At 45.5% G+C, this 27394-nt stretch overlaps 1 protein-coding gene across 1 annotated transcript in view; it reads right to left on the bottom strand.

Moving 5' to 3' along the window:
* Positions 1–27394, bottom strand: part of LOC311138283 (pyruvate dehydrogenase E1 component subunit beta, mitochondrial-like) — a gene marked incomplete at its 3' end in the record, with an annotated part of 59400 nt that overhangs the window by 17240 nt on the left and 14766 nt on the right. Inside the window, exons 3-8 of the mRNA XM_084172965.1 lie at positions 23237–23344; positions 18093–18155; positions 15776–15811; positions 15148–15301; positions 14718–14849; positions 14290–14400 (exon numbers count right to left, since the gene is read on the bottom strand). Coding sequence (XP_084029091.1) covers positions 14290–14400; positions 14718–14849; positions 15148–15301; positions 15776–15811; positions 18093–18155; positions 23237–23344 — 604 coding nt within the window. The remainder of the gene's footprint in view (positions 1–14289; positions 14401–14717; positions 14850–15147; positions 15302–15775; positions 15812–18092; positions 18156–23236; positions 23345–27394) is intronic.

The raw sequence follows: 27394 nt of genomic DNA, 5'->3' as shown, positions 1-27394 counted from the left end.
CCTCCCCTCTCAGATGGACAGACAGTCTGGGGCCATGTCAGATGGACAGTCTGGGGCCATGTTAACCTCCCCTCTCAGATGGACAGTCAGTCTGGGGCCATGTCAGATGGACAGTCTGGGGCCGTGTCAGATGGACAGTCTGGGGCCATGTCAGATGGACAGACAGTCTGGGGCCGTGTCAGATGGACAGTCTGGGGCCGTGTTAACCTCCCCTCTCAGATGGACAGTCTGGGGCCACGTTAACCTCCCCTCTCAGATGGACAGTCTGGGGCCGTGTTAACCTCCCCTCTCAGATGGACAGTCTGGGGCCGTGTCAGATGGACAGTCTGGGGCCGTGTCAGATGGACAGTCTGGGGCCGTGTCAGATGGACAGTCTGGGGCCAAGTTAACCTCCCCTCTCAGATGGACAGTCTGGGGCCGTGTCAGATGGACAGTCTGGGGCCGTGTTAACCTCCCCTCTCAGATGGACAGTCTGGGGCCAAGTTAACCTCCCCTCTCAGATGGACAGTCTGGGGCCACGTTAACCTCCCCTCTCAGATGGACAGTCTGAGGCCGTGTTAGATGGACAGTCTGGGGCCGTGTTAGATGGACAGTCTGGGGCCAAGTTAACCTCCCCTCTCAGATGGACAGTCTGGGGCCGTGTCAGATGGACAGTCTGGGGCCGTGTCAGATGGACAGTCTGGGGCCGTGTCAGATGGACAGTCTGGGGCCGTGTCAGATGGACAGTCTGGGGCCGTGTCAGATGGACAGTCTGGGGCCGTGTTAACCTCCCCTCTCAGATGGACAGTCTGGGGCCAAGTTAACCTCCCCTCTCAGATGGACAGTCTGGGGCCACGTTAACCTCCCCTCTCAGATGGACAGTCTGAGGCCGTGTTAGATGGACAGTCTGGGGCCGTGTTAGATGGACAGTCTGGGGCCGTGTTAACCTCCCCTCTCAGATGGACAGTCTGGGGCCGTGTTAACCTCCCCTCTCAGATGGACAGTCTGGGGCCGTGTTAACCTCCCCTCTCAGATGGACAGTCTAGGGCCGTGTTAACCTCCCCTCTCATGTAAGAAAGTCATGACCATCATATCTTAAAAGAAAGAGGATCATTTTGTCCATGTGTTAAACTGCAAGTTAGACCAATTCCAGTCCCCTTTCTTAGGGGCTCCGGGGTCCTCCACGGGATCATGTTTATGTAGAAGGACTGACAAGCTCAGTACTTTTTAAAAAAGGACATTCTACTCCAAAATTAATGAAAATAAAATGACGCTGACACCATCTAAAATATTAATTTCCACCTCCAGAAATGGCCCCAAAAATTATGTTAAAATTATTTGTACATGTTGGACCATGTATATAACCTAAAGTCTATATTATCAGATGCGCTGTTAGCAGTAAGCATCATCACCTGTAGCCCAACTGATGCAGCACAGTGGATATAAAATGTACATGGGCTGAAGCATGGGGTTCGTCCATCTGCATTTACCCCATTGGACACAACATCCTGATTGTTATTATCGGTTTCTATTACAAAGTATGTGATTGCCCCGTTAAGAGCTCTGTTACTCAGCTGCTCCTAAACCATGGTTGAAATGCTGGTTGTAAAACGATGCCACCAAGCAACTGAAGGGGTAGATAAATAAACGTTGTAGCAATGGAAAACTGGGATCCCCCTCTTTACTAACAAAGGTCAAAACTGTTTCCCTGCGATTGCATTAAAACTTGTTGTGCATTGACTGCTTGTCAGAATACATGTTTCCCTCCTATGGCTCTCCCAACTTGAATGCACCCGAGAGGAATATCACTCTCACTTAGAGCACACAACAAGCCAACTATTCTACTATGGGGTTGTCTGGTTTAGTTAATTAACACCATTACATGACTAGTTAAATAGGTCAACTATTCTACTATGGGGTTGTCTGGTTTAGTTAATTAACACCATTACATGACTAGTTAAATAGGTCAACTATTCTACTATGGGGTTGTCTGGTTTAGTTAATTAACACCATTACATGACTAGTTAAATAGGTCAACTATTCTACTATGGGGTTGTCTGGTTTAGTTAATTAACACCATTACATGACTAGGTAAATAGGTCAACTATTCTACTATGGGGGTGTCTGGTTTAGTTTAATAACAACATTACATGACTAGTTAAATAGGTCAACTATTCTACTATGGGGTTGTCTGGATTAGTTTAATAACAACATTACATGACTAGTTAAATAGGTCAACTATTCTACTATGCGGTTGTCTGGATTAGTTTAATAACAACATTACATGACTAGTTAAATAGGTCAACTATTCTACTATGGGGTTGTCTGGTTTAGTTGAATAACAACATTACATGACTAGTTAAATAGGTCAACTATTCTACTATGGGGTTGTCTGGATTAGTTGAATAACAACATTACATGACTAGGTAAATAGGTCAACTATTCTACTATGGGGGTGTCTGGATTAGTTGAATAACAACATTACATGACTAGTTAAATAGGTCAACTATTCTACTATGGGGTTGTCTGGTTTAGTTGAATAACACCATTACATGACTAGTTAAATAGGTCAACTATTCTACTATGGGGTTGTCTGGTTTAGTTGAATAACACCATTACATGACTAGTTAAATAGGTCAACTATTCTACTATGGGGTTGTCTGGATTAGTTGAATAACAACATTACATGACTAGTTAAATAGGTCAACTATTCTACTATGGGGGTGTCTGGATTAGTTGAATAACAACATTACATGACTAGTTAAATAGGTTAACTATTCTACTATGGGGGTGTCTGGATTAGTTGAATAACACCATTACATGACTAGTTAAATAGGTCAACTATTCTACTATGCGGTTGTCTGGTTTAGTTAATTAACACCATTACATGACTAGTTAAATAGGTCAACTATTCTACTATGCGGTTGTCTGGTTTAGTTAATTAACACCATTACATGACTAGTTAAATAGGTCAACTATTCTACTATGGGGTTGTCTGGATTAGTTGAATAACAACATTACATGACTAGTTAAATAGGTCAACTATTCTACTATGGGGTTGTCTGGATTAGTTGAATAACACCATTACATGTCAAAAACAGTAGCAGTGGAAAGTTCAATGCTGAGTGATAAACAAGAGGCTTTGAATTACTTTACCAGCAGCAACACACCTCTGTCTGAGTCTTTACCAGCAGCTACACACCTCTGTCTGAGTCTTTACCAGCAGCTACAGTAGGTTACACACCTCTGTCTGAGTCTTTACCAGCAGCTACACACCTCTGTCTGAGTCTTTACCAGCAGCTACAGTAGGTTACACACCTCTGTCTGAGTCTTTACCAGCAGCTACAGTAGGCTACACACCTCTGTCTGAGTCTTTACCAGCAGCTACACACCTCAGTCTGAGTCTTTACCAGCAGCTACACACCTCTGTCTGAGTCTTTACCAGCAGCTACAGTAGGTTACACACCTCTGTCTGAGTCTTTACCAGCAGCTACACACCTCTGTCTGAGTCTTTACCAGCAGCTACAGTAGGTTACACACCTCTGTTTGAGTCTTTACCAGCAGCTTCAGTAGGTTACACACCTCAGTCTGAGTCTTTACCAGCAGCTACAGTAGGTTACACACCTCTGTCTGAGTCTTTACCAGCAGCTACAGTAGGCTACACACCTCTGTCTGAGTCTTTACCAGCAGCTACAGTAGGTTACACACCTCTGTCTGAGTCTTTACCAGCAGCTACAGTAGGCTACACACCTCTGTCTGAGTCTTTACCAGCAGCTACAGTAGGTTACACACCTCTGTCTGAGTCTTTACCAGCAGCTACAGTAGGCTACACACCTCTGTCTGAGTCTTTACCAGCAGCTACAGTAGGTTACACACCTCTGTCTGAGTCTTTAACAGCAGCTACAGTAGGTTACACACCTCTGAGTCTTTACCAGCAGCTACACACCTCAGTCTGAATCTTTACCAGCAGCTACACACCTCTGTCTGAGTCTTTACCAGCAGCTACAGTAGGTTACACACCTCTGTCTGAGTCTTTACCAGCAGCTACACACCTCTGTCTGAGTCTTTACCAGCAGCTACAGTAGGTTACACACCTCTGTCTGAGTCTTTACCAGCAGCTTCAGTAGGTTACACACCTCAGTCTGAGTCTTTACCAGCAGCTACAGTAGGTTACACACCTCTGTCTGAGTCTTTACCAGCAGCTACAGTAGGCTACACACCTCTGTCTGAGTCTTTACCAGCAGCTACAGTAGGTTACACACCTCTGTCTGAGTCTTTACCAGCAGCTACAGTAGGCTACACACCTCTGTCTGAGTCTTTACCAGCAGCTACAGTAGGTTACACACCTCTGTCTGAGTCTTTACCAGCAGCTACAGTAGGCTACAAACCTCTGTCTGAGTCTTTACCAGCAGCTACAGTAGGTTACACACCTCTGTCTGAGTCTTTACCAGCAGCTACAGTAGGCTACACACCTCTGTCTGAGTCTTTACCAGCAGCTACAGTAGGCTACACACCTCTGTCTGAGTCTTTACCAGCAGCTACAGTAGGTTACACACCTCTGTCTGAGTCTTTACCAGCAGCTACAGTAGACTACACACCTCTGTCTGAGTCTTTACCAGCAGCTACAGTAGGTTACACACCTCTGTCTGAGTCTTTACCAGCAGCTACAGTAGGTTACACACCTCTGTCTGAGTCTTTACCAGCAGCTACACACCTCTGTCTGAGTCTTTACCAGCAGCTACAGTAGACTACACACCTCTGTCTGAGTCTTTACCAGCAGCTACAGTAGGTTACACACCTCTGTCTGAGTCTTTACCAGCAGATACAGTAGGTTACACACCTCTGTCTGAGTCTTTACCAGCAGCTACAGTAGGTTACACACCTCTGTCTGAGTCTTTACCAGCAGCTACACACCTCTGTCTGAGTCTTTACCAGCAGCTACAGTAGGTTACACACCTCTGTCTGAGTCTTTACCAGCAGCTACAGTAGGCTACACACCTCTGTCTGAGTCTTTACCAGCAGCTACAGTAGGTTACACACCTCTGTCTGAGTCTTTACCAGCAGCTAGAGTAGGTTACACACCTCTGTCTGAGTCTTTACCAGCAGCTACAGTAGATTACACACCTCTGTCTGAGTCTTTACCAGCAGCTACAGTAGGTTACACACCTCTGTCTGAGTCTTTACCAGCAGCTACAGTAGGTTACACACCTCTGTCTGAGTCTTTACCAGCAGCTACAGTAGGTTACACACCTCTGTCTGAGTCTTTACCAGCATCTACAGTAGGTTACACACCTCTGTCTGAGTCTTTACCAGCAGCTACACACCTCTGTCTGAGTCTTTACCAGCAGCTACAGTAGGTTACACACCTCTGTCTGAGTCTTTACCAGCAGCTACAGTAGGTTACACACCTCTGTCTGAGTCTTTACCAGCAGCTACAGTAGGTTACACACCTCTGTCTGAGTCTTTACCAGCAGCTACAGTAGGTTCCACACGTCTGTCTGAGTCTTTACCAGCAGCTACAGTAGGTTACACACCTCTGTCTGAGTCTTTACCAGCAGCTAGAGTAGGTTACACACCTCTGTCTGAGTCTTTACCAGCAGCTACAGTATGTTACACACCTCTGTCTGAGTCTTTACCAGCAGCTACAGTAGGTTACACACCTCTGTCTGAGTCTTTACCAGCAGCTACATACCTCCGTCTGAGACTTTACCAGCAGCTACAGTAGGTTACACACCTCTGTCTGAGTCTTTACCAGCATCTACAGTAGGTTACACACCTCTGTCTGAGTCTTTACCAGCAGCTACACACCTCTGTCTGAGTCTTTACCAGCAGCTACAGTAGGTTACACACCTCTGTCTGAGTCTTTACCAGCAGCTACAGTAGGTTACACACCTCTGTCTGAGTCTTTACCAGCAGCTACAGTAGGTTACACACCTCTGTCTGAGTCTTTACCAGCAGCTACAGTAGGTTACACACCTCTGTCTGAGTCTTTACCAGCAGCTAGAGTAGGTTACACACCTCTGTCTGAGTCTTTACCAGCAGCTACAGTATGTTACACACCTCTGTCTGAGTCTTTACCAGCAGCTACACACCTCCGTCTGAGTCTTTACCAGCAGCTACAGTAGGTTACACACCTCTGTCTGAGTCTTTACCAGCAGCTACAGTAGACTAAACACCTCTGTCTGAGTCTTTACCAGCAGCTACATACCTCCGTCTGAGTCTTCACCAGCAGCTACAGTAGGTTACACACCTCTGTCTGAGTCTTTACCAGCAGCTACACACCTCTGTCTGAGTCTTTACCAGCAGCTACAGTAGGTTACACACCTCTGTCTGAGTCTTTACCAGCAGCTACAGTAGGTTACACACCTCTGTCTGAGTCTTTACCAGCAGCTACAGTAGGCTACACACCTCTGTCTGAGTCTTTACCAGCAGCTACAGTAGGTTACACACCTCTGTCTGAGTCTTTACCAGCAGCTAGAGTAGGTTACACACCTCTGTCTGAGTCTTTACCAGCAGCTACAGTAGATTACACACCTCTGTCTGAGTCTTTACCAGCAGCTACAGTAGGTTACACACCTCTGTCTGAGTCTTTACCAGCAGCTACAGTAGGTTACACACCTCTGTCTGAGTCTTTACCAGCAGCTACAGTAGGTTACACACCTCTGTCTGAGTCTTTACCAGCATCTACAGTAGGTTACACACCTCTGTCTGAGTCTTTACCAGCAGCTACACACCTCTGTCTGAGTCTTTACCAGCAGCTACAGTAGGTTACACACCTCTGTCTGAGTCTTTACCAGCAGCTACAGTAGGTTACACACCTCTGTCTGAGTCTTTACCAGCAGCTACAGTAGGTTACACACCTCTGTCTGAGTCTTTACCAGCAGCTACAGTAGGTTCCACACGTCTGTCTGAGTCTTTACCAGCAGCTACAGTAGGTTACACACCTCTGTCTGAGTCTTTACCAGCAGCTAGAGTAGGTTACACACCTCTGTCTGAGTCTTTACCAGCAGCTACAGTATGTTACACACCTCTGTCTGAGTCTTTACCAGCAGCTACAGTAGGTTACACACCTCTGTCTGAGTCTTTACCAGCAGCTACATACCTCCGTCTGAGACTTTACCAGCAGCTACAGTAGGTTACACACCTCTGTCTGAGTCTTTACCAGCATCTACAGTAGGTTACACACCTCTGTCTGAGTCTTTACCAGCAGCTACACACCTCTGTCTGAGTCTTTACCAGCAGCTACAGTAGGTTACACACCTCTGTCTGAGTCTTTACCAGCAGCTACAGTAGGTTACACACCTCTGTCTGAGTCTTTACCAGCAGCTACAGTAGGTTACACACCTCTGTCTGAGTCTTTACCAGCAGCTACAGTAGGTTACACACCTCTGTCTGAGTCTTTACCAGCAGCTAGAGTAGGTTACACACCTCTGTCTGAGTCTTTACCAGCAGCTACAGTATGTTACACACCTCTGTCTGAGTCTTTACCAGCAGCTACACACCTCCGTCTGAGTCTTTACCAGCAGCTACAGTAGGTTACACACCTCTGTCTGAGTCTTTACCAGCAGCTACAGTAGACTAAACACCTCTGTCTGAGTCTTTACCAGCAGCTACATACCTCCGTCTGAGTCTTCACCAGCAGCTACAGTAGGTTACACACCTCTGTCTGAGTCTTTACCAGCAGCTACACACCTCTGTCTGAGTCTTTACCAGCAGCTACAGTAGGTTACACACCTCTGTCTGAGTCTTTACCAGCAGCTACAGTAGGTTACACACCTCTGTCTGAGTCTTTACCAGCAGCTACAGTAGGTTACACACCTCTGTCTGAGTCTTTACCAGCAGCTAGAGTAGGTTACACACCTCTGTCTGAGTCTTTACCAGCAGCTACAGTATGTTACACACCTCTGCCTGAGTCTTTACCAGCAGCTACAGTAGACTACACACCTCTGTCTGAGTCTTTACCAGCAGCTACACACCTCCGTCTGAGTCTTTACCAGCAGCTACAGTAGGTTACACACCTCTGTCTGAGTCTTTACCAGCATCTACAGTAGGTTACACACCTCTGTCTGAGTCTTTACCAGCAGCTACACACCTCTGTCTGAGTCTTTACCAGCAGCTACAGTAGGTTACACACCTCTGTCTGAGTCTTTACCAGCAGCTACAGTAGGTTACACACCTCTGTCTGAGTCTTTACCAGCAGCTACAGTAGACTACACACCTCTGTCTGAGTCTTTACCAGCAGCTACACACCTCTGTCTGAGTCTTTACCAGCAGCTACAGTAGGTTACACACCTCTGTCTGAGTCTTTACCAGCAGCTACAGTAGACTACACACCTCTGTCTGAGTCTTTACCAGCAGCTACACACCTCTGTCTGAGTCTTTACCAGCAGCTACAGTAGGTTACACACCTCTGTCTGAGTCTTTACCAGCAGCTACAGTAGGTTACACACCTCTGTCTGAGTCTTTACCAGCAGCTACAGTAGACTACACACCTCTGTTTGAGTCTTTACCAGCAGCTACACACCTCCGTCTGAGTCTTTACCAGCAGCTACACACCTCCGTCTGTCTTTACCAGCAGCTACAGTAGGTTACACACCTCTGTCTGAGTCTTTACCAGCAGCTACAGTAGACTACACACCTCTGTCTGAGTCTTTACCAGCAGCTACACACCTCTGTCTGAGTCTTTACCAGCAGCTACAGTAGGCTACACACCTCTGTCTGAGTCTTTACTAGCAGCTACATTAGGTTACACACACCTCTGTCTGAGTCTTTACCAGCAGCTACAGTAGACTACACACCTCTGTCTGAGTCTTTACCAGCAGCTACAGTAGGTTACACACCTCTGTCCGAGTCTTTACCAGCAGCTACAGTACACTACACACCTCTGTCTGAGTCTTTACCAGCAGCTACAGTAGGTTACACACCTCTGTCTGAGTCTTTACCAGCAGCTACAGTAGGTTACACACCTCTGTCTGAGTCTTTACCAGCAGCTACAGTAGGCTACACACCTCTGTCTGAGTCTTTACCAGCAGCTACAGTAGGTTACACACCTCTGTCTGAGTCTTTAACAGCAACTACAGTAGGCTACTAACACCTCTGTCTGAGTCTTTACCAGCAGCTACAGTAGGCTACACACCTCTGTCTGAGTCTTTACTAGCAGCTACATTAGGTTACACACACCTCTGTCTGAGTGTTTACCAGCAGCTACAGTAGGTTACACACCTCTGTCTGAGTCTTTACCAGCAGCTACACACCTCTGTCTGAGTCTTTACCAGCAGCTACAGTAGGCTACACACCTCTGTCTGAGTCTTTACTAGCAGCTACATTAGGTTACACACACCTCTGTCTGAGTGTTTACCAGCAGCTACAGTAGGTTACACACCTCTGTCTGAGTCTTTACCAGCAGCTACAGTAGGTTACACACCTCTGTCTGAGTCTTTACCAGCAGCTACAGTAGGTTACACACCTCTGTCTGAGTCTTTACCAGCAGCTACAGTAGGCTACACACCTCTGTCTGAGTCTTTACCAGCAGCTACAGTAGGTTACACACCTCTGTCTGAGTCTTTACCAGCAGCTACACACCTCTGTCTGAGTCTTTACCAGCAGCTACAGTAGGTTACACACCTCTGTCTGAGTCTTTACCAGCAGCTACACACCTCTGTCTGAGTCTTTACCAGCAGCTACAGTAGGTTACACACCTCTGTCTGAGTCTTTACCAGCAGCTACAGTAGGCTACACACCTCTGTCTGAGTCTTTACCAGCAGCTACAGTAGGCTACACACCTCTGTCTGAGTCTTTACTAGCAGCTACATTAGGTTACACACACCTCTGTCTGAGTGTTTACCAGCAGCTACAGTAGGTTACACACCTCTGTCTGAGTCTTTACCAGCAGCTACACACCTCTGTCTGAGTCTTTACCAGCAGCTACAGTAGGCTACACACCTCTGTCTGAGTCTTTACTAGCAGCTACATTAGGTTACACACACCTCTGTCTGAGTCTTTACCAGCAGCTACAGTAGGTTACACACCTCTGTCCGAGTCTTTACCAGCAGCTACAGTATGTTACACACCTCTGTCTGAGTCTTTACCAGCAGCTACAATACGTTACACACCTCTGTCTGAGTCTTTACCAGCAGCTATAGTAGATTACACACCTCTGTCTGAGTCTTTACCAGCAGCTACAGTAGACTACACACCTCTGTCTGAGTCTTTACCAGCAGCTACACACCTCCGTCTGAGTCTTTACCAGCAGCTACAGTAGGTTACACACCTCTGTCTGAGTCTTTACCAGCAGCTACACATCTCTGTCTGAGTCTTTACCAGCAGCTACACATCTCTGTCTGAGTCTTTACCAGCAGCTACAGTAGGTTACACACCTCTGTCTGAGTCTTTACCAGCATCTACAGTAGGTTACACACCTATAATATAATAATAATAATATAATATGCCATTTAGCAGACGCTTTTATCCAAAGCGACTTACAGTCATGCGTGCATACATTTTTTTTTGTGTATGGGTGGTCCCGGGGATCGAACCCACTACCTTGGCGTTACAAGCGCCGTGCTCTACCAGCTGAGCTACAGAGGACCACCTCTGTCTGAGTCTTTACCAGCAGCAACACACCTCTGTCTGAGTCTTTACCAGCAGCTACAGTAGGTTACACACCTCTGTCTGAGTCTTTACCAGCAGCTACAGTAGACTACACACCTCTGTCTGAGTCTTTACCAGCAGCTACACACCTCTGTCTGAGTCTTTACCAGCAGCTACAGTAGGCTACACACCTCTGTCTGAGTCTTTACTAGCAGCTACATTAGGTTACACACACCTCTGTCTGAGTGTTTACCAGCAGCTACAGTAGGTTACACACCTCTGTCTGAGTCTTTACCAGCAGCTACAGTAGGTTACACACCTCTGTCTGAGTCTTTACCAGCAGCTACACACCTCTGTCTGAGTCTTTACCAGCAGCTACAGTAGACTACACACCTCTGTCTGAGTCTTTACCAGCAGCTACAGTAGGTTACACACCTCTGTCTGAGTCTTTACCAGCAGCTACAGTAGGTTACACACCTCTGTCTGAGTCTTTACCAGCAGCAACACACCTCTGTCTGAGTCTTTACCAGCAGCTACAGTAGACTACACACCTCTGTCTGAGTCTTTACCAGCAGCTACAGTAGGCTACAAACCTCTGTCTGAGTCTTTACTAGCAGCTACATTAGGTTACACACACCTCTGTCTGAGTGTTTACCAGCAGCTACAGTAGGTTACACACCTCTGTCTGAGTCTTTACCAGCAGCTACAGACCTCTGTCTGAGTCTTTACCAGCAGCTACAGTAGGCTACACACCTCTGTCTGAGTCTTTACTAGCAGCTACATTAGGTTACACACACCTCTGTCTGAGTGTTTACCAGCAGCTACAGTAGGTTACACACCTCTGTCTGAGTCTTTACCAGCAGCTACAGTAGGTTACACACCTCTGTCTGAGTCTTTACCAGCAGCTACACACCTCTGTCTGAGTCTTTACTAGCAGCTACATTAGGTTACACACACCTCTGTCTGAGTGTTTACCAGCAGCTACAGTAGGCTAAACACCTCTGTCTGAGTCTTTACCAGCAGCTATAGTAGATTACACACCTCTGTCTGAGTCTTTACCAGCAGCTACAGTATGTTACACACCTCTGTCTGAGTCTTTACCAGCAGCTACAGTAGACTACACACCTCTGTCTGAGTCTTTACCAGCAGCTACACACCTCCGTCTGAGTCTTTACCAGCAGCTACAGTTGGTTACACACCTCTGTCTGAGTCTTTACCAGCAGCTACACACCTCTGAGTCTTTACCAGCAGCTACACATCTCTGTCTGAGTCTTTACCAGCAGCTACAGTAGACTACACACCTCTGTCTGAGTCTTTACCAGCAGCTACAGTAGGTTACACACACCTCTGTCTGAGTCTTTACCAGCAGCTACAGTAGGTTACACACCTCTGTCTGAGTCTTTACCAGCAGCTACACACCTCTGAGTCTTTACCAGCAGCTACACACCTCTGTCTGAGTCTTTACCAGCAGCAACACACCTCTGTCTGAGTCTTTACCAGCAGCTACAGTAGGCTACACACCTCTGTCTGAGTCTTTACCAGCAGCTACAGTAGGCTACACACCTCTGTCTGAGTCTTTACCAGCAGCTACACACCTCTGTCTGAGTCTTTACCAGCAGCTACAGTAGGCTACACACCTCTGTCTGAGTCTTTACTAGCAGCTACATTAGGTTACACACACCTCTGTCTGAGTGTTTACCAGCAGCTACAGTAGGTTACACACCTCTGTCTGAGTCTTTACCAGCAGCTACAGTAGGTTACACACCTCTGTCTGAGTCTTTACCAGCAGCTACAGTAGGTTACACACCTCTGTCTGAGTCTTTACCAGCAGCTACAGTAGGCTACACACATCTGTCTGAGTCTTTACCAGCAGCTACAGTAGGTTACACACCTCTGTCTGAGTCTTTACCAGCAGCTACACACCTCTGTCTGAGTCTTTACCAGCAGCTACAGTAGGCTACACACCTCTGTCTGAGTCTTTACCAGCAGCTACACACCTCTGTCTGAGTCTTTACCAGCAGCTATAGTAGGTTACACACCTCTGTCTGAGTCTTTACCAGCAGCTACAATACGTTACACACCTCTGTCTGAGTCTTTACCAGCAGCTATAGTAGATTACACACCTCTGTCTGAGTCTTTACCAGCAGCTACAGTATGTTACACACCTCTGTCTGAGTCTTTACCAGCAGCTACAGTATGTTACACACCTCTGTCTGAGTCTTTACCAGCAGCTACAGTAGGTTACACACCTCTGTCTGAGTCTTTACCAGCAGCTACAATACGTTACACACCTCTGTCTGAGTCTTTACCAGCAGCTATAGTAGATTACACACCTCTGTCTGAGTCTTTACCAGCAGCTACAGTAGGTTACACACCTCTGTCTGAGTCTTTACCAGCAGCTACAGTAGGTTACACACCTCTGTCCGAGTCTTTACCAGCAGCTACAGTAGGCTACACACCTCTGTCTGAGTCTTTACCAGCAGCTACAGTAGGCTACACACCTCTGTCTGAGTCTTTACCAGCAGCTACAGTAGGCTACACACCTCTGTCTGAGTCTTTACCAGCAGCTACAGTAGGTTACACACCTCTGTCTGAGTCTTTACCAGCAGCTACAGTAGGTTACACACCTCTGTCCGAGTCTTTACCAGCAGCTACAGTAGGTTACACACCTCTGTCTGAGTCTTTACCAGCAGCTACACACCTCTGAGTCTTTACCAGCAGCTACACATCTCTGTCTGAGTCTTTACCAGCAGCTACAGTAGACTACACACCTCTGTCTGAGTCTTTACCAGCAGCTACAGTAGACTACACACCTCTGTCTGAGTCTTTACCAGCAGCTACACACCTCTGTCTGAGTCTTTACCAGCAGCTACAGTAGGTTACACACCTCTGTCTGAGTCTTTACCAGCAGCTACAGTAGGTTACACACCTCTGTCTGAGTCTTTACCAGCAGCTACAGTAGGTTACACACCTCTGTCTGAGTCTTTACCAGCAGCTACAGTAGGTTACACACCTCTGTCTGAGTCTTTACCAGCAGCTACAGTAGGTTACACACCTCTGTCTGAGTCTTTACCAGCAGCTACAGTAGGTTACACACCTCTGTCTGAGTCTTTACCAGCAGCTACACACCTCTGTCTGAGTCTTTACCAGCAGCTACAGTAGGTTACACACCTCTGTCTGAGTCTTTACCAGCAGCTACACACCTCTGTCTGAGTCTTTACCAGCAGCTACACACCTTTGTCTGAGTTTAGGCTGCTGTGGTGCACATTATAGACGATTTAATTCTCGTCATCTGAACATCGGAGTGTCAGCAACAATCATGCATGTCAGTTCAGTGCACACAGCGTACCCAGAGATGTGGGATACATTTTGTAGACCAGACCTGCTGCTGTCTGTTTTAGGCTGTCATCTCAAAACCATCCATCACCAATTCTCTCTCACAATGACACCAATTCACCCTCACAATGAAATCACCAATTATCTCTTACAATGAAATCGGCAATCTCTCACAATGAAATCAATTAACTCAATGAAATCATCAATTATCTCAAATAAATGGATTCTCTCACAACGACGTCAATCTCTCACAATAAAATTATCAATTCTCTCAATGAAATCAATTCTCTCACAATGAAATCATCAATAATCTCTCACAATGTTTTGCCAGGGGAGGTTACAATGAACATTTACATTTTTCGATGTTTAGCTCTTGCTAGTTACCTCGTCTTTCCACCTTGGCCTTTCCGATAGGTACGACAAAGTCTTTATGCATGACCTCCTCAGACAGCTCGAAGGGAACACCATACATCAACTCATTCTCCAGGAACACCACTGTTGGAGGAAAAATACAAGAAAATGTAGTTTTAATTAGCAAGTGTCACCGTGGTTACAGCACAGGAACTTAAAATGTCTATACCAAAAGGACACCAGCAGATCTACAGTGATTCCCTCATCTACGCTACAGGACATCAGCCTTGGACCTTATCCAATACCGTCGAGGGAGCGGATGTGAGGAAACATGAAAAGGCCAATTACACCCTATTCCCTATGTAGAGCACTACTTTTCAACATATCCTTATGGGCCCCTGGTCTAAAGTAGTGACCATATAGGGAATAGGGTGGTATTTGGGACGCAGGTCATTGCTCACCAGGGTTATCGTCTCTGATAGCTGCTTTGAGGAGACCTCTGGCGTCCTCGGAGTTCCAGGGGCTGACTACTTTGAGGCCGGGGCAGTGGCCGTACCAGGCAGCGAAGCACTGGGAGTGTTGGGCTGCAACGCCTGCAGACAGAGGAACACAAAAAAACATGTTTCACCCCAGGACATTACAACTATCCCAGAAAAAAAATCATCAGAAAGGAGCAAGGTGTCTGCATAGATCAATGCAATCCTGGGGACCCAAAGGGGTGCACATTTTTGTTTTTTCCCTAGCACTCACTTGATTCAACAAATCAATTCATTTTCAAGCCTTTGATTATTAACAAGTATGTTACTGCTAGGGGAAAAAAAATTGTTGGGACACCTTTGGTTCCCCAGAAGCAGGATTGGGAAACACTGGCATAGATGTTTGCTTATTTACCTGCGGAGGAGCCGTTGGGGCCGCGGAACACAATGGGGACAGGCTGCGCTCCGGCTGACATGTAGTAGGTCTTAGCAGCTGAGTTGATCACCTGGTCGATGGCTTGCATGGAGAAGTTCCAGGTCATGAACTCACAGATCGGCCTCAGCCCGGCCTGGAAACACATGGGTGCGTCTCAAATGGTACCCTATTCCCTATGTAGTGCACTACTTTAGACCAGAGAATGACCCCCTATTCCCTATATAGTGCACTACTTTAGACCAGAGAATGGCACCCTATTCCCTATGTAGTGCACTACTTTAGACCAGAGAATGGCACCCTATTCCCTATATAGTGCACTACTTTAGACCAGAGAATGGCACCCTATTCCCTATATAGTGCACTACTTTAGACCAGAGAATGGCACCCTATTCCCTATGTAGTGCACTTCCTTTGGCCAGGGCCCGTGCACACAATGAGAAAGCAGACATCTTTCTACCAAAATCAGATGTAGACATTCAATTGTTTGTGTTTTATTACGTTTAACACTCTATATAAAGGGTTAGTGAAGAGATGCTCGTACAACGATACTTTCTATAGGAATATGACATTTCAATACATGCCATTATAATAATACTAATTGACTTACGAATGCAGCACCAACAGCAATGCCAGCAAAGCCCATCTGAAAGGGGAGGAGAAAATGCATCCGTTATCATTCCTTAAGAGACCATCAGACTGACAACATTCTTTAAGAGACCATCAGACTGACAACATTCCTTAAGAGACCATCAGACTGACAACATTCCTTAAGAGACCATCAGACTGACAACATTCCTTAAGAGACCATCAGACTGACAACATTCCTTAAGAGACCATCAGACTGACAACATTCCTTAAGAGACCATCAGACTGACAACATTCCTTAAGAGACCATCAGACTGACAACATTCCTTAAGAGACCATCAGACTGACAACATTCCTTAAGAGACCATCAGACTGACAACATTCCTTAAGAGACCATCAGACTGACAACATTCCTTAAGAGACCATCAGACTGACAACATTCCTTAAGAGACCATCAGACTGACAACATTCCTTAAGAGACCATCAGACTGACAACATTCCTTAAGAGACCATCAGACTGACAACATTCCTTAAGAGACCAACAGACTGACAACATTCCTTAAGAGACCATCAGACTGACAACATTCCTTAAGAGACCAACAGACTGACAGCATTCCTTAAGAGACCATCAGACTGACAACATTCCTTAAGAGACCAACAGAAACAACATTCCTTAAGAGACCATCAGACTGACAACATTCCTTAAGAGACCAACAGAAACAACATTCCTTAAGAGACCATCAGACTGACAACATTCCTTAAGAGACCAGACTGACAACATTCCTTAAGAGACCATCAGACTGACAACATTCCTTAAGAGACCATCAGACTGACAACATTCCTTAAGAGACCATCAGACTGACAACATTCCTTAAGAGACCATCAGACTGACAACATTCCTTAAGAGACCATCAGACTGACAACATTCCTTAAGAGACCATCAGACTGACAACATTCCTTAAGAGACCATCAGACTGACAACATTCCTTAAGAGACCAACAGACTGACAACATTCCTTAAGAGACCAACAGACTGACTACATTCCTTAAGAGACCATCAGACTGACAACATTCCTTAAGAGACCATCAGACTGACAACATTCCTTAAGAGACCATCAGACTGACAACATTCCTTAAGAGACCATCAGACTGACAACATTCCTTAAGAGACCATCAGACTGACAACATTCCTTAAGAGACCATCAGACTGACAACATTCCTTAAGAGACCATCAGACTGACAACATTCCTTAAGAGACCATCAGACTGACAACATTCCTTAAGAGACCATCAGACTGACAACATTCCTTAAGAGACCATCAGACTGACAACATTCCTTAAGAGACCATCAGACTGACAACATTCCTTAAGAGACCATCAGACTGACAACATTCCTTAAGAGACCATCAGACTGACAACATTCCTTAAGAGACCATCAGACTGACAACATTCCTTAAGAGACCATCAGACTGACAACATTCCTTAAGAGACCATCAGACTGACAACATTCCTTAAGAGACCATCAGACTGACAACATTCCTTAAGAGACCATCAGACTGACAACATTCCTTAAGAGACCAACAGAAACAACATTCCTTAAGAGACCATCAGACTGACAACATTCCTTAAGAGACCATCAGACTGACAACATTCCTTAAGAGACCATCAGACTGACAACATTCCTTAAGAGACCATCAGACTGACAACATTCCTTAAGAGACCATCAGACTGACAACATTCCTTAAGAGACCAACAGACTGACAACATTCCTTAAGAGACCATCAGACTGACAACATTCCTTAAGAGACCATCAGACTGACAACATTCCTTAAGAGACCATCAGACTGACAACATTCCTTAAGAGACCATCAGACTGACAACATTCCTTAAGAGACCATCAGACTGACAACATTCCTTAAGAGACCATCAGACTGACAACATTCCTTAAGAGACCAACAGACTGACAACATTCCTTAAGAGACCATCAGACTGACAACATTCCTTAAGAGACCATCAGACTGACAACATTCCTTAAGAGACCAACAGACTGACAACATTCCTTAAGAGACCATCAGACTGACAACATTCCTTAAGAGACCATCAGACTGACAACATTCCTTAAGAGACCATCAGACTGACAACATTCCTTAAGAGACCAACAGACTGACAACATTCCTTAAGAGACCATCAGACTGACAACATTCCTTAAGAGACCATCAGACTGACAACATTCCTTAAGAGACCATCAGACTGACAACATTCCTTAAGAGACCATCAGACTGACAACATTCCTTAAGAGACCAACAGAAACAACATTCTAAATAAACAGGGTCTTGTTTACCTCTGTGATTGGAGTGTCGATGATGCGTTTGTCACCATATTTCTTCCACAGCCCCCTGCTGACCTACGAATAAACAAGGCCAAAAAAAGGAATCCCATTCAAGCTGTCAAATATGCCATAGATTGTTCAAACAAAGTACATTTTTTAAATCACCTCCCTGACCACGGCCCTTCTCCCCTGATTGCTCAGTTTGGCCAGCTTGCCAGCTCTAGGAAGAGTCTTGGTGGTTCCAAACTTCTTCCATTTAAGAATGATGGAGGCCACTCTGTTCTTGGAGACCTTCAATGCTTCAGAAATGTTTTGGTACCCTTCCCCAGATCTGTGCCTAAACCCAATCCTGTCTCGGAGCGCTTCGGACAATTCCTTCAACCTCATGGCTTGGTTTTTGCTCTGACATGCACTGTCAACTGTGGGACCTTATATAGACAGGTGTGTGGCTTTCCAAATCAATAGAACTTACCACAGGTGGATTCCAATCAAGTTGTAGAAACTCAAGGATGATCAATGGAAACAGGACGCACCGGAGCTCAATTTCGAGTCTCATAGCAAAGGGTCTGAATTTCAGTCCTTCACGGCGTAGTGTGTTACCAATTGTTTTCTTGGTGAAGATGGTCCCAGCTGCCTTGAGATCATTGACAAGATCCTCTCGTATTTCTGTTTTTTATAAATTTGCTAAAATTTCTAAAAACCTGTTTTCGCTTTGTCATTATGGGGTATTGTGTGTAGATTGCTGATGATCTTTATTTATTTATTTAATCAATTTTAGAATAAGGCTGTAACGTAACAAAATGTGGAAAAAGGGGTCTGAATACTTTCCGAAGGCACCGTATACTTACCTTGTAAACTCCATCATACTGGGCCGCCTCCTCCCCCCTCTCCAGCTAATTATATATATATATATATATATATACATACAGTGAGGGGAAAAAAGTATCTGATCCCCTGCTGATTTTGTACGTTTGCCCACTGACAAAGACATGATCAGTCTATAATTTTAATTGTAGGTTTATTTGAACAGTGAGAGACAGAATAACAACAACAAAATCCAGAAAAACGCATGTCAAAAATGTTATAAATTGATTTGCATTTTAATGAGGGAAATAAGTATTTGACCCCTCTGCAAAACATGACTTAGTACTTGGTGGCAAAACCCTTGTTGACAATAACAGAGGTCAGACGTTTCTTGTAGTTGGCCACCAGGTTTGCACACATCTCAGGAGGGATTTTGTCCCACTCCTCTTTGCAGATCTTCTCCAAGTCATTAAGGTTTCAAGGCTGACGTTTGGCAACTCGAACCTTCAGCTCCCTCCACAGATTTTCTATGGGATTAAGGTCTGGAGACTGGCTAGGCCACTCCAGGACCTTAATGTGCTTCTTATTGAGCCACTCCTTTGTTGCCTTGGCCGTGTGTTTTGGGTCATTGTCATGCTGGAATACCCATCCACGACCCATTTTCAATGCCCTGGCTGAGGGAAGGAGGTTCTCACCCAAGATTTGACGGTACATGGTCCCGTCCATCGTCCCTTTGATGCGGTGAAGTTGTCCTGTCCCCTTAGCAGAAAAACACCCCCAAAGCATAATGTTCCACCTCCATGTTTGACGGTGGGGATGGTGTTCTTGGGGTCATAGGCAGCATTCCTCCTCCTCCAAACACGGCGAGTTGAGTTGATGCCAAATAGCTCCATTTTGGTCTAATCTGACCACAGCACTTTCACCCAGTTCTCCTCTGAATCATTCAGATGTTCATTGGCAAACTTCAGACGGGCATGTATATGTGCTTTCTTGAGCAGGGGGACATTGCGGGCGCTGCAGGATTTCAGTCCTTCACGGCGTAGTGTGTTACCAATTGTTTTCTTGGTGACTATGGTCCCAGCTGCCTTGAGATCATTGACAAGATCCTCTCGTGTAGTTCTGGGCTGATTCTTCACCGTTCTCATAATCATTGCAACTCCACGAGGTGAGATCTTGCATGGAGCCCCAGGCCGAGGGAGATTGACAGTTATTTTGTGTTTCTTCCATTTGCGAATAATCGCACCAACTGTTGTCACCTTCTCACCAAGCTGCTTGGCGATGGTCTTGTAGCCCATTCCAGCCTTGTGTAGGTCTACAATCTTGTACCTGACATCCTTGGAGAGCTCTTTGGTCTTGGCCATGGTGGAGAGTTTGGAACCTGATTGATTGATTGCTTCTGTGGACAGGTGTCTTTTATACAGGTAACAAACTGAGATTAGGAGCACTCCCTTTAAGAGTGTGCTCCTAATCTCAGCTTGTTACCTGTATAAAATACACCTGGGAGCCAGAAATCTTTCTGATTGAGAGGGGGTCAAATACTTATTTCCCTCATTAAAAATGCAAATCAATTTATAACATTTTTGACATGCGTTTTTCTGGATTTTGTTGTTGTTATTCTGTCTCTCAATGTTCAAATAAACCTACCATTTAAAATTATAGACTGATCATGTCTTTGTCAGTGGGCAAACGTACAAAATCAGCAGGGGATCAAATACTTTTTTCCCCTCACTGTGTGTGTGTGTGTGTGTGTGTGTGTGTGTGTGTGTATATATATATACACACACACACACACACACACACACTGTTGAGAGAATGCCAAGAGTGTGCAAAGCTGTCATCAAGGCAAAGGGTGGCTACTTAGAAGAATCTCAAATATAAAATACATTTATGATTTGTTTAACCCTTTTTTGGTTACTACATGATTCCATATGTGTTATTTCATAGTTTTGATGTCTTCACTATTATTCTACAATGTAGAAAATAGTTTTAAAAAACAAAAACCATGGAATGAGCGTTTGCCTCCAGAACAGCCTGACATTCTACAAGGTGTCGGAAACGTTCCACAGGGATGTTGGTCCATGCTGACGCGATGGCATCAAGCAGTTGCTACAGATTGGACGGCGGTACATTAATGATGCGAACAGCCCGTTCCATCTCATCCCAAAGATACTCTATTGGGTTGAGGTCTGGGGACTGTGTAAACTGAACTCGCTGTCATATTCCAGGCAATGTTTTTCCACTCCTCAACTGTCCAGTGTTGGTGATGGCGTGACCACTGGAGCCGCGACAAGGACCGACGAGTTGTGCGTTCCGTTCTGTTCTCCAAACCACTGTTGAGCTGCTCCGTTATGTGTCTGTTTGTGGCCCGCCTGTTAGCTTGCACCACTCTTGCCTTTCTCCTTCCACCTCTCTCATCAACGAGCTGTTTTCGCCCACAGGACTGCCGCTGACTGGATATTTTTTTGTTTGTCGCACTGTTCTCGGTAAACACTAGACACTGTCGTGGGTGAAACGCCCTGGATGGGCGGACATTTTCTGAGATACTGGAAGCGGCACGCCTGGCTCCGACGATCATACCACACTCAAAGTCACTTAGGTCACTCGTTCTAACGTTCAATCGAACAGTAACTGAATGCCTCGATGCCTGTATTACAGTGGTGAGAACAAGTATTTGATACACTGCCGATTTTGCAGGTTTTCCTACTTACAAAGCATGTAGAGGTCTGTAATTTTTATCATAGGTACACTTCAACTGTGAGAGACGGAATCTAAAACAAAAATCCAGAAAATCACATTGTATGATTTTTAAATAATTAATTTGCATTTTATTGCATGACATAAGTATTTGATCACCTACCAACCAGTAAGAATTCCAGCTCTCACAGACCTGTTAGTTTTTCTTTAAGAAGCCCTCCTGTTCTCCACTCATTACCTGTATTAACTGCACCTGTTTGAACTCGTTACCTGTATAAAAGACACCTGTCCACACACTCAATCAAACAGACTCCAACCTCTCCACAATGGCCAAGACCAGAGAGCTGTGTAAGGACATCAGGGATAAAATTGAAGACCTGCACAAGGCTGGGATGGCCTACAGGACAATAGGCAAGCAGCTTGGTGAGAAGGCAACAACTGTTGGCGCAATTATTAGAAAATGGAAGAAGTTCAAGATGACGGTCAATCACCCTCTGTCTGGGGCTCCATGCAAGATCTCACCTCGTGGGGCATCAATGATCATGAGGAAGGTGAGGGATCAGCCCAGAACAATACGGCAGGACCTGGTCAATGACCTGAAGAGAGCTGGGACCACAGTCTCAAAGAAAACCATTAGTAACACACTACGCCGTCATGGATTAAAATCCTGCAGCGCACGCAAGGTCCCCCTGCTCAAGCCAGCGCATGTCCAGGCCCATCTGAAGTTTGCCAATGACCATCTGGATGATCCAGAGGAGGAATGGGAGAAGGTCATGTGGTCTGATGAGACAAAAATAGAGCTTTTTGGTCTAAACTCCACTCGCCGTGTTTGGAGGAAGAAGAAGGATGAGTACAACCCCAAGAACATCATCCCAACCGTGAAGCATGGAGGTGGAAACATTATTTTGGGGATGCTTTTCTGCAAAGGGGACAGGACGACTGCACCGTATTGAGGGGAGGATGGATGGGGCCATGTATCGCAAGATCTTGGCCAACAACCTCCTTCCCTCAGTAAGAGCATTGAAGATGGGTCGTGGTTGGGTCTTCCAGCATGACAACGACCCGACACACACAGCCAGGGCAACTAAGGAGTGGCTCCGTAAGAAGCATCTCAAGGTCCTGGAGTGGCCTAGCCAGTCTCCAGACCTGAACCCAATAGAAAATCTTTGGAGGGAGCTGAAAGTCCGTATTGCCCAGCGACAGCCCCGAAACCTGAAGGATCTGGAGAAGGTCTGTATGGAGGAGTGGGCCAAAATCCCTGCTGCAGTGTGTGCAAACCTGGTCAAGACCTACAGGAAACGTATGATCTCTGTAATTGCAAACAAAGGTTTCTGTACCAAATATTAAGTTCTGCTTTTCTGATGTATCAAATACTTATGTCATGCAATAAAATGCTAATTAATTACTCAAAAATCATACAGTGATTTTCTGGATTTTTGTTTTAGATTCCGTCTCTCACAGTTGAAGTGTACCTATGATAAAAATTACAGACCTCTACATGCTTTGTAAGTAGGAAAACCTGCAAAATCGGCAGTGTATGAAATACTTGTTCTCCCCACTGTATATAGCAAGCCACGGCCACGTGACTGTAGGAGCGATCCATTTTCGTGAATGGGCTGGTGTACCTAATAAACAGGCCACTGAGTGTACATTCTTACCTTGTAAGCTCCATCATACTGAGCCACCTCCTCCCCCAGAAGGAAGACCCGCTCATCCCTCTCCAGTTCCTCATCCATGGCCTGGTTGAGGGCATCACGGACGTTCACCTGAAATAAAGACACAAAAACATCATAAAAGAATATACAGGCATTCGGGAAGTATTCAGACCATCACTTTCTCCACTTTGAAACGTTACAGAATTATTCTAAAATGAATTCAAGAAGAAAAAAAACCTCAATCTACACACAATACCCCATAATGACAAAGCGAAAACAGGTTAAGAAATATTTGCAAACGTATTACATTTTAAAAAACAGAAATACCGAAGACCCTTCGCTATGAGACTCGAAGTTGAGCTCAGGTGTTTCCATCATCCTTGAGATGTTTCTACAACTTCATTGGAGTCCACCTGTGGTAAATTCAATTGATTGGACATGATTTGGAAAAGGCACACACCTGTCAATATAAGGTCCCACAGTTGACAGTGCATGTCAGAGCAAAAACCAAGCCATGAGGTCGAAGGAATTGTCTGTAGAGCACCGAGACAGGATTGTGTCGAGGCACAGATCTGGGGAAGGGTACCAAATAATTTCTGCAGTATTGAAGGTCCCCAAGAACACAGTGGCCTCCATCATTCTTAAATGGAAAATGTTTGGAACCACCAAGACTCTTCCTAGAGCTGGCCGCCCGGCCAAACTGAGCAATCGGGGGAGAAGGGCCTTTGTCAGGGAGGTGACCAAGAACCCGATGTTCACTGAAAGAGCTCCAGAGTTCCTCTGTGGAGATGGGAGAAACTTCCAGAAGGACAACTATCTCTGTAGCATTCCACCAATCAGACCTTTATGGTAGAGTAGCCAGACGGAAGCCACTCCTCAGTAAAAAGCACATGACAGCCGGCTTGGAGTTTGCCAAAAGGCACCTAAAGAACTCTGACCATGAGAAACAGGATTCTCTGGTCTGATGAATTCAAGATTGAACGCCAAGCGTCACGTCTGGAGGAAACCTGGCACCATCCCAACGGTAAAGCATGGTGGTGGCAGCATCATGCTGTGGGGATGTTTTTCAGCGGCAGGGACTGGGAGACTAGTCAGGATCTAAGGAAAGGTGAACGGAGCAAAGTACAGATAGATCCTTGATGAAAACCTGCTCCAGAGCACTCAGGACCTCAGACTGGGGCAAAGGTTCACCTTCCAACAGGACAACGACCCTAAGCACACAGCCAAGACAACGCAGGAGTGGCTTCAGGACAAGTGTCTGAATGTCCTTGAGTGGCCCAGCCAGAGCCCGGACTTGAACCAGATCAAACATCTCTGGAGAGACCTGAAAATAGCTGTGCAGCGACGCTCCCCATCCAACCTGACAGAGCTTGAGAGGATCTGCAGAGAAGAATGGGAGAAACTCTCCAAAAACAGGTGTGCCAAGCTTGTAGCGTCATACCCAAGAAGGGTGTCTGTTTAAACTACTAGCACACACCTCGGACACCCATGCATACCCCACAAGACATGCCACCAGAGGTCTCTTCATAGTCCCCAAGTCCAGAACAGACTATGGGAGGCGCACAGTACTACACAGAGCCATGACTACATGAAACTCTATTCCACATCAGCTAACTGATGCAAGTAGTAAAATTAGAATTTAAAAACAGATTTTGTTTTTAAAACACCTTACGGAACAGCGGGGACTGTGAAGCAACACAAACATAGACACAGACACATGCACACACACACACACACACGATAACATACGCACTATACACACATGTACACATGGATTTTGTATTGTAGATATGTGGTAGTGGTGGAGTAGGGGCCTGTGTTGTGAAATCTGTGAATGTATTGTAATGTTTTTTAAAATTGTATAACTGCCTAAATTTAGCTGGACCCCAGGAGGAGTAGCTGCTGCCTCGGCAGGAACTAATGGGGATCCATAATAAACCCCAGGAAGAGTAGCTGCTGCCTTGGCAGGAACTAATGGGGATCCATAATAAACCCCAGGAAGAGTAGCTGCTGCCTTGGCAGGAACTAATGGGGATCCATAATAAACCCCAGGAAGAGTAGCTGCTGCCTTGGCAGGAACTAATGGGGATCCATAATAAACCCCAGGAAGAGTAGCTGCTGCCTTGGCAGGAACTAATGGGGATCCATAATAAACCCCAGGAAGAGTAGCTGCTGCCTTGACAGGAACTAATGGGGATCCATAATAAACCCCAGGAAGAGTAGCTGCTGCCTTGACAGGAACTAATGGGGATCCTTAATAAACCCCAGGAAGAGTAGCTGCTGCCTTGGCAGGAACTAATGGGGATCCATAATAAACCCCAGGAGGAGTAGCTGCTGCCTTGGCAGGAACTAATGTGGATCCATAATAAACCCCAGGAAGAGTAGCTGCTGCCTTGGCAGGAACTAATGGGTATCCAAAATAAATACAAATACAGCAGTTCACATTCAAGTCATTGTCCCTCACAAATAATCCCATAAAGGCGTTAGAATGCTTCAGCTCGGCTGTCGGCGAAACAAACAAGTGCACTCCATACGCCCTTAAAAGACCTTGGCTTGAAAAACAAACAAAGCGGCAATAGTACTGTTTGTCCATTTTGAGCTGCTGTAACCAGTATTCACTTCCTCAAAAAAGTCAGAATTAATCTAAAATAACTCAAGAAATCTGTCATTAATTGACGTTTTTGCCATGTAGATCTTAGTCGCGCAATATTACATCTAACTAAGATGTATGGTGCAGTATTTCTCAATGAAAAAATTTGCATGAAAACGCATCGTCACTCGTTGAACGACAACAAATACTTTATTGAAGAATCCCTACAGATAACCAATCACGGACGAAGGGGCGTACACTTCAGCTCCCAAACTTCGGTTGGCCATGACAAAATGTTTGGTGTGCCCAAACCAAGTCCAAAACGAACAACATGTATATGCACAAACTCTTCCTTACGGTTCGGCTGGGAAGAGGCTGCGTGACAGAGGCCCTGCCTTAAGAGACAGTACGACCGTACAACAGACCACATATTCACCCTAATGACAAACAAAAAACAAAGGCAAAGTCTTCTCATGCTTTGTTGATTTAAAAAAAGCTTGACACAATTTGGCATGAGGGTCTGCTATACAAGTTGATGGAAAGTGGTGTTGGGGGAAAAACATTCAGACATTATAAAATCCATGTACACAAACAACAAGTGTGCGGTTAAAATTGGCAAAAAACATTACTTTCCACACGGCCGGGGGGGGGGGGGGGGGTGAGACAGCGATGTAGCTTCAACACTTACATCAATGAATTAGCGAGGGCACTAGAACAGTCTGCAGCACCTGGCCTCACCCTACTAGAATCTGAAGTCAAATGTTTACTGTTTGCTGATGATCTGATGCTTCTGTCCCCAACCAATGAGGGCCTACAGCAGCACCTAGATCTTCTGCACAGATTATGTCACACCTGGGCCCTGACAGTAAATCTCACAAAGAAAAAAACAATGGTGTGCCAGGACCACGAATACAAATTCCATCTAGACACAGTTGCCCTAGAGCACACAAAAAACGATACATACCTCGGCCTAAACATCAGCGCCACAGGTAACTTCCACAAAGCTGTGAACCATCTGAGAGACAAGGCAAGAAGGGCCTTCTATGCCATTAAAAGGAACATAAAATTCAACATACCAATTAGAATCTGGCTAAAAATACTTGAATCAGTTATAGAACCCATTGACCTTTATGGCTGTGAGGTCTGGGGTCCGCTCACCAACCAAGAATTCACAAAATGGGTTGTTAAATTTATCGCAATGTGACGTTTTGGACCTGAGGCTGTGGAGTCACTGACCCAGCGGACAGAACAGTGGGATGGATGGGAGCGCTAAGCTAACGAAGATCTAACGAAACGCTGCCCAACACTGGGTAGGTCAACGGTTAGCTGTATGGTAACTTGCCAAATGTCATCTGATTCTGAGCATACACTACATGACTAATAAATCTTAACTTGGAAGTGCTCACATTTCCAGATTTCCGCGAGCTGCTTTATTAGCACATTATGTGCAGAAACATCAAAGAGATGCAGAATCCGGACCCGCTGAAGGGCAGAGGCTATTTCATTCCAGCCTTTATCTTTTTGGTGTCTGTCATGGTAGGACGCAGAGGTAATAATGAAAAGGCAGTGGC

Source organism: Coregonus lavaretus (assembly GCF_964263955.1).
Source record: "Coregonus lavaretus genome assembly, chromosome: 12".
NCBI classification, from domain to species: domain Eukaryota; kingdom Metazoa; phylum Chordata; class Actinopteri; order Salmoniformes; family Salmonidae; genus Coregonus; species Coregonus lavaretus.
This window is presented reverse-complemented; position numbering and strand designations above follow the sequence as displayed.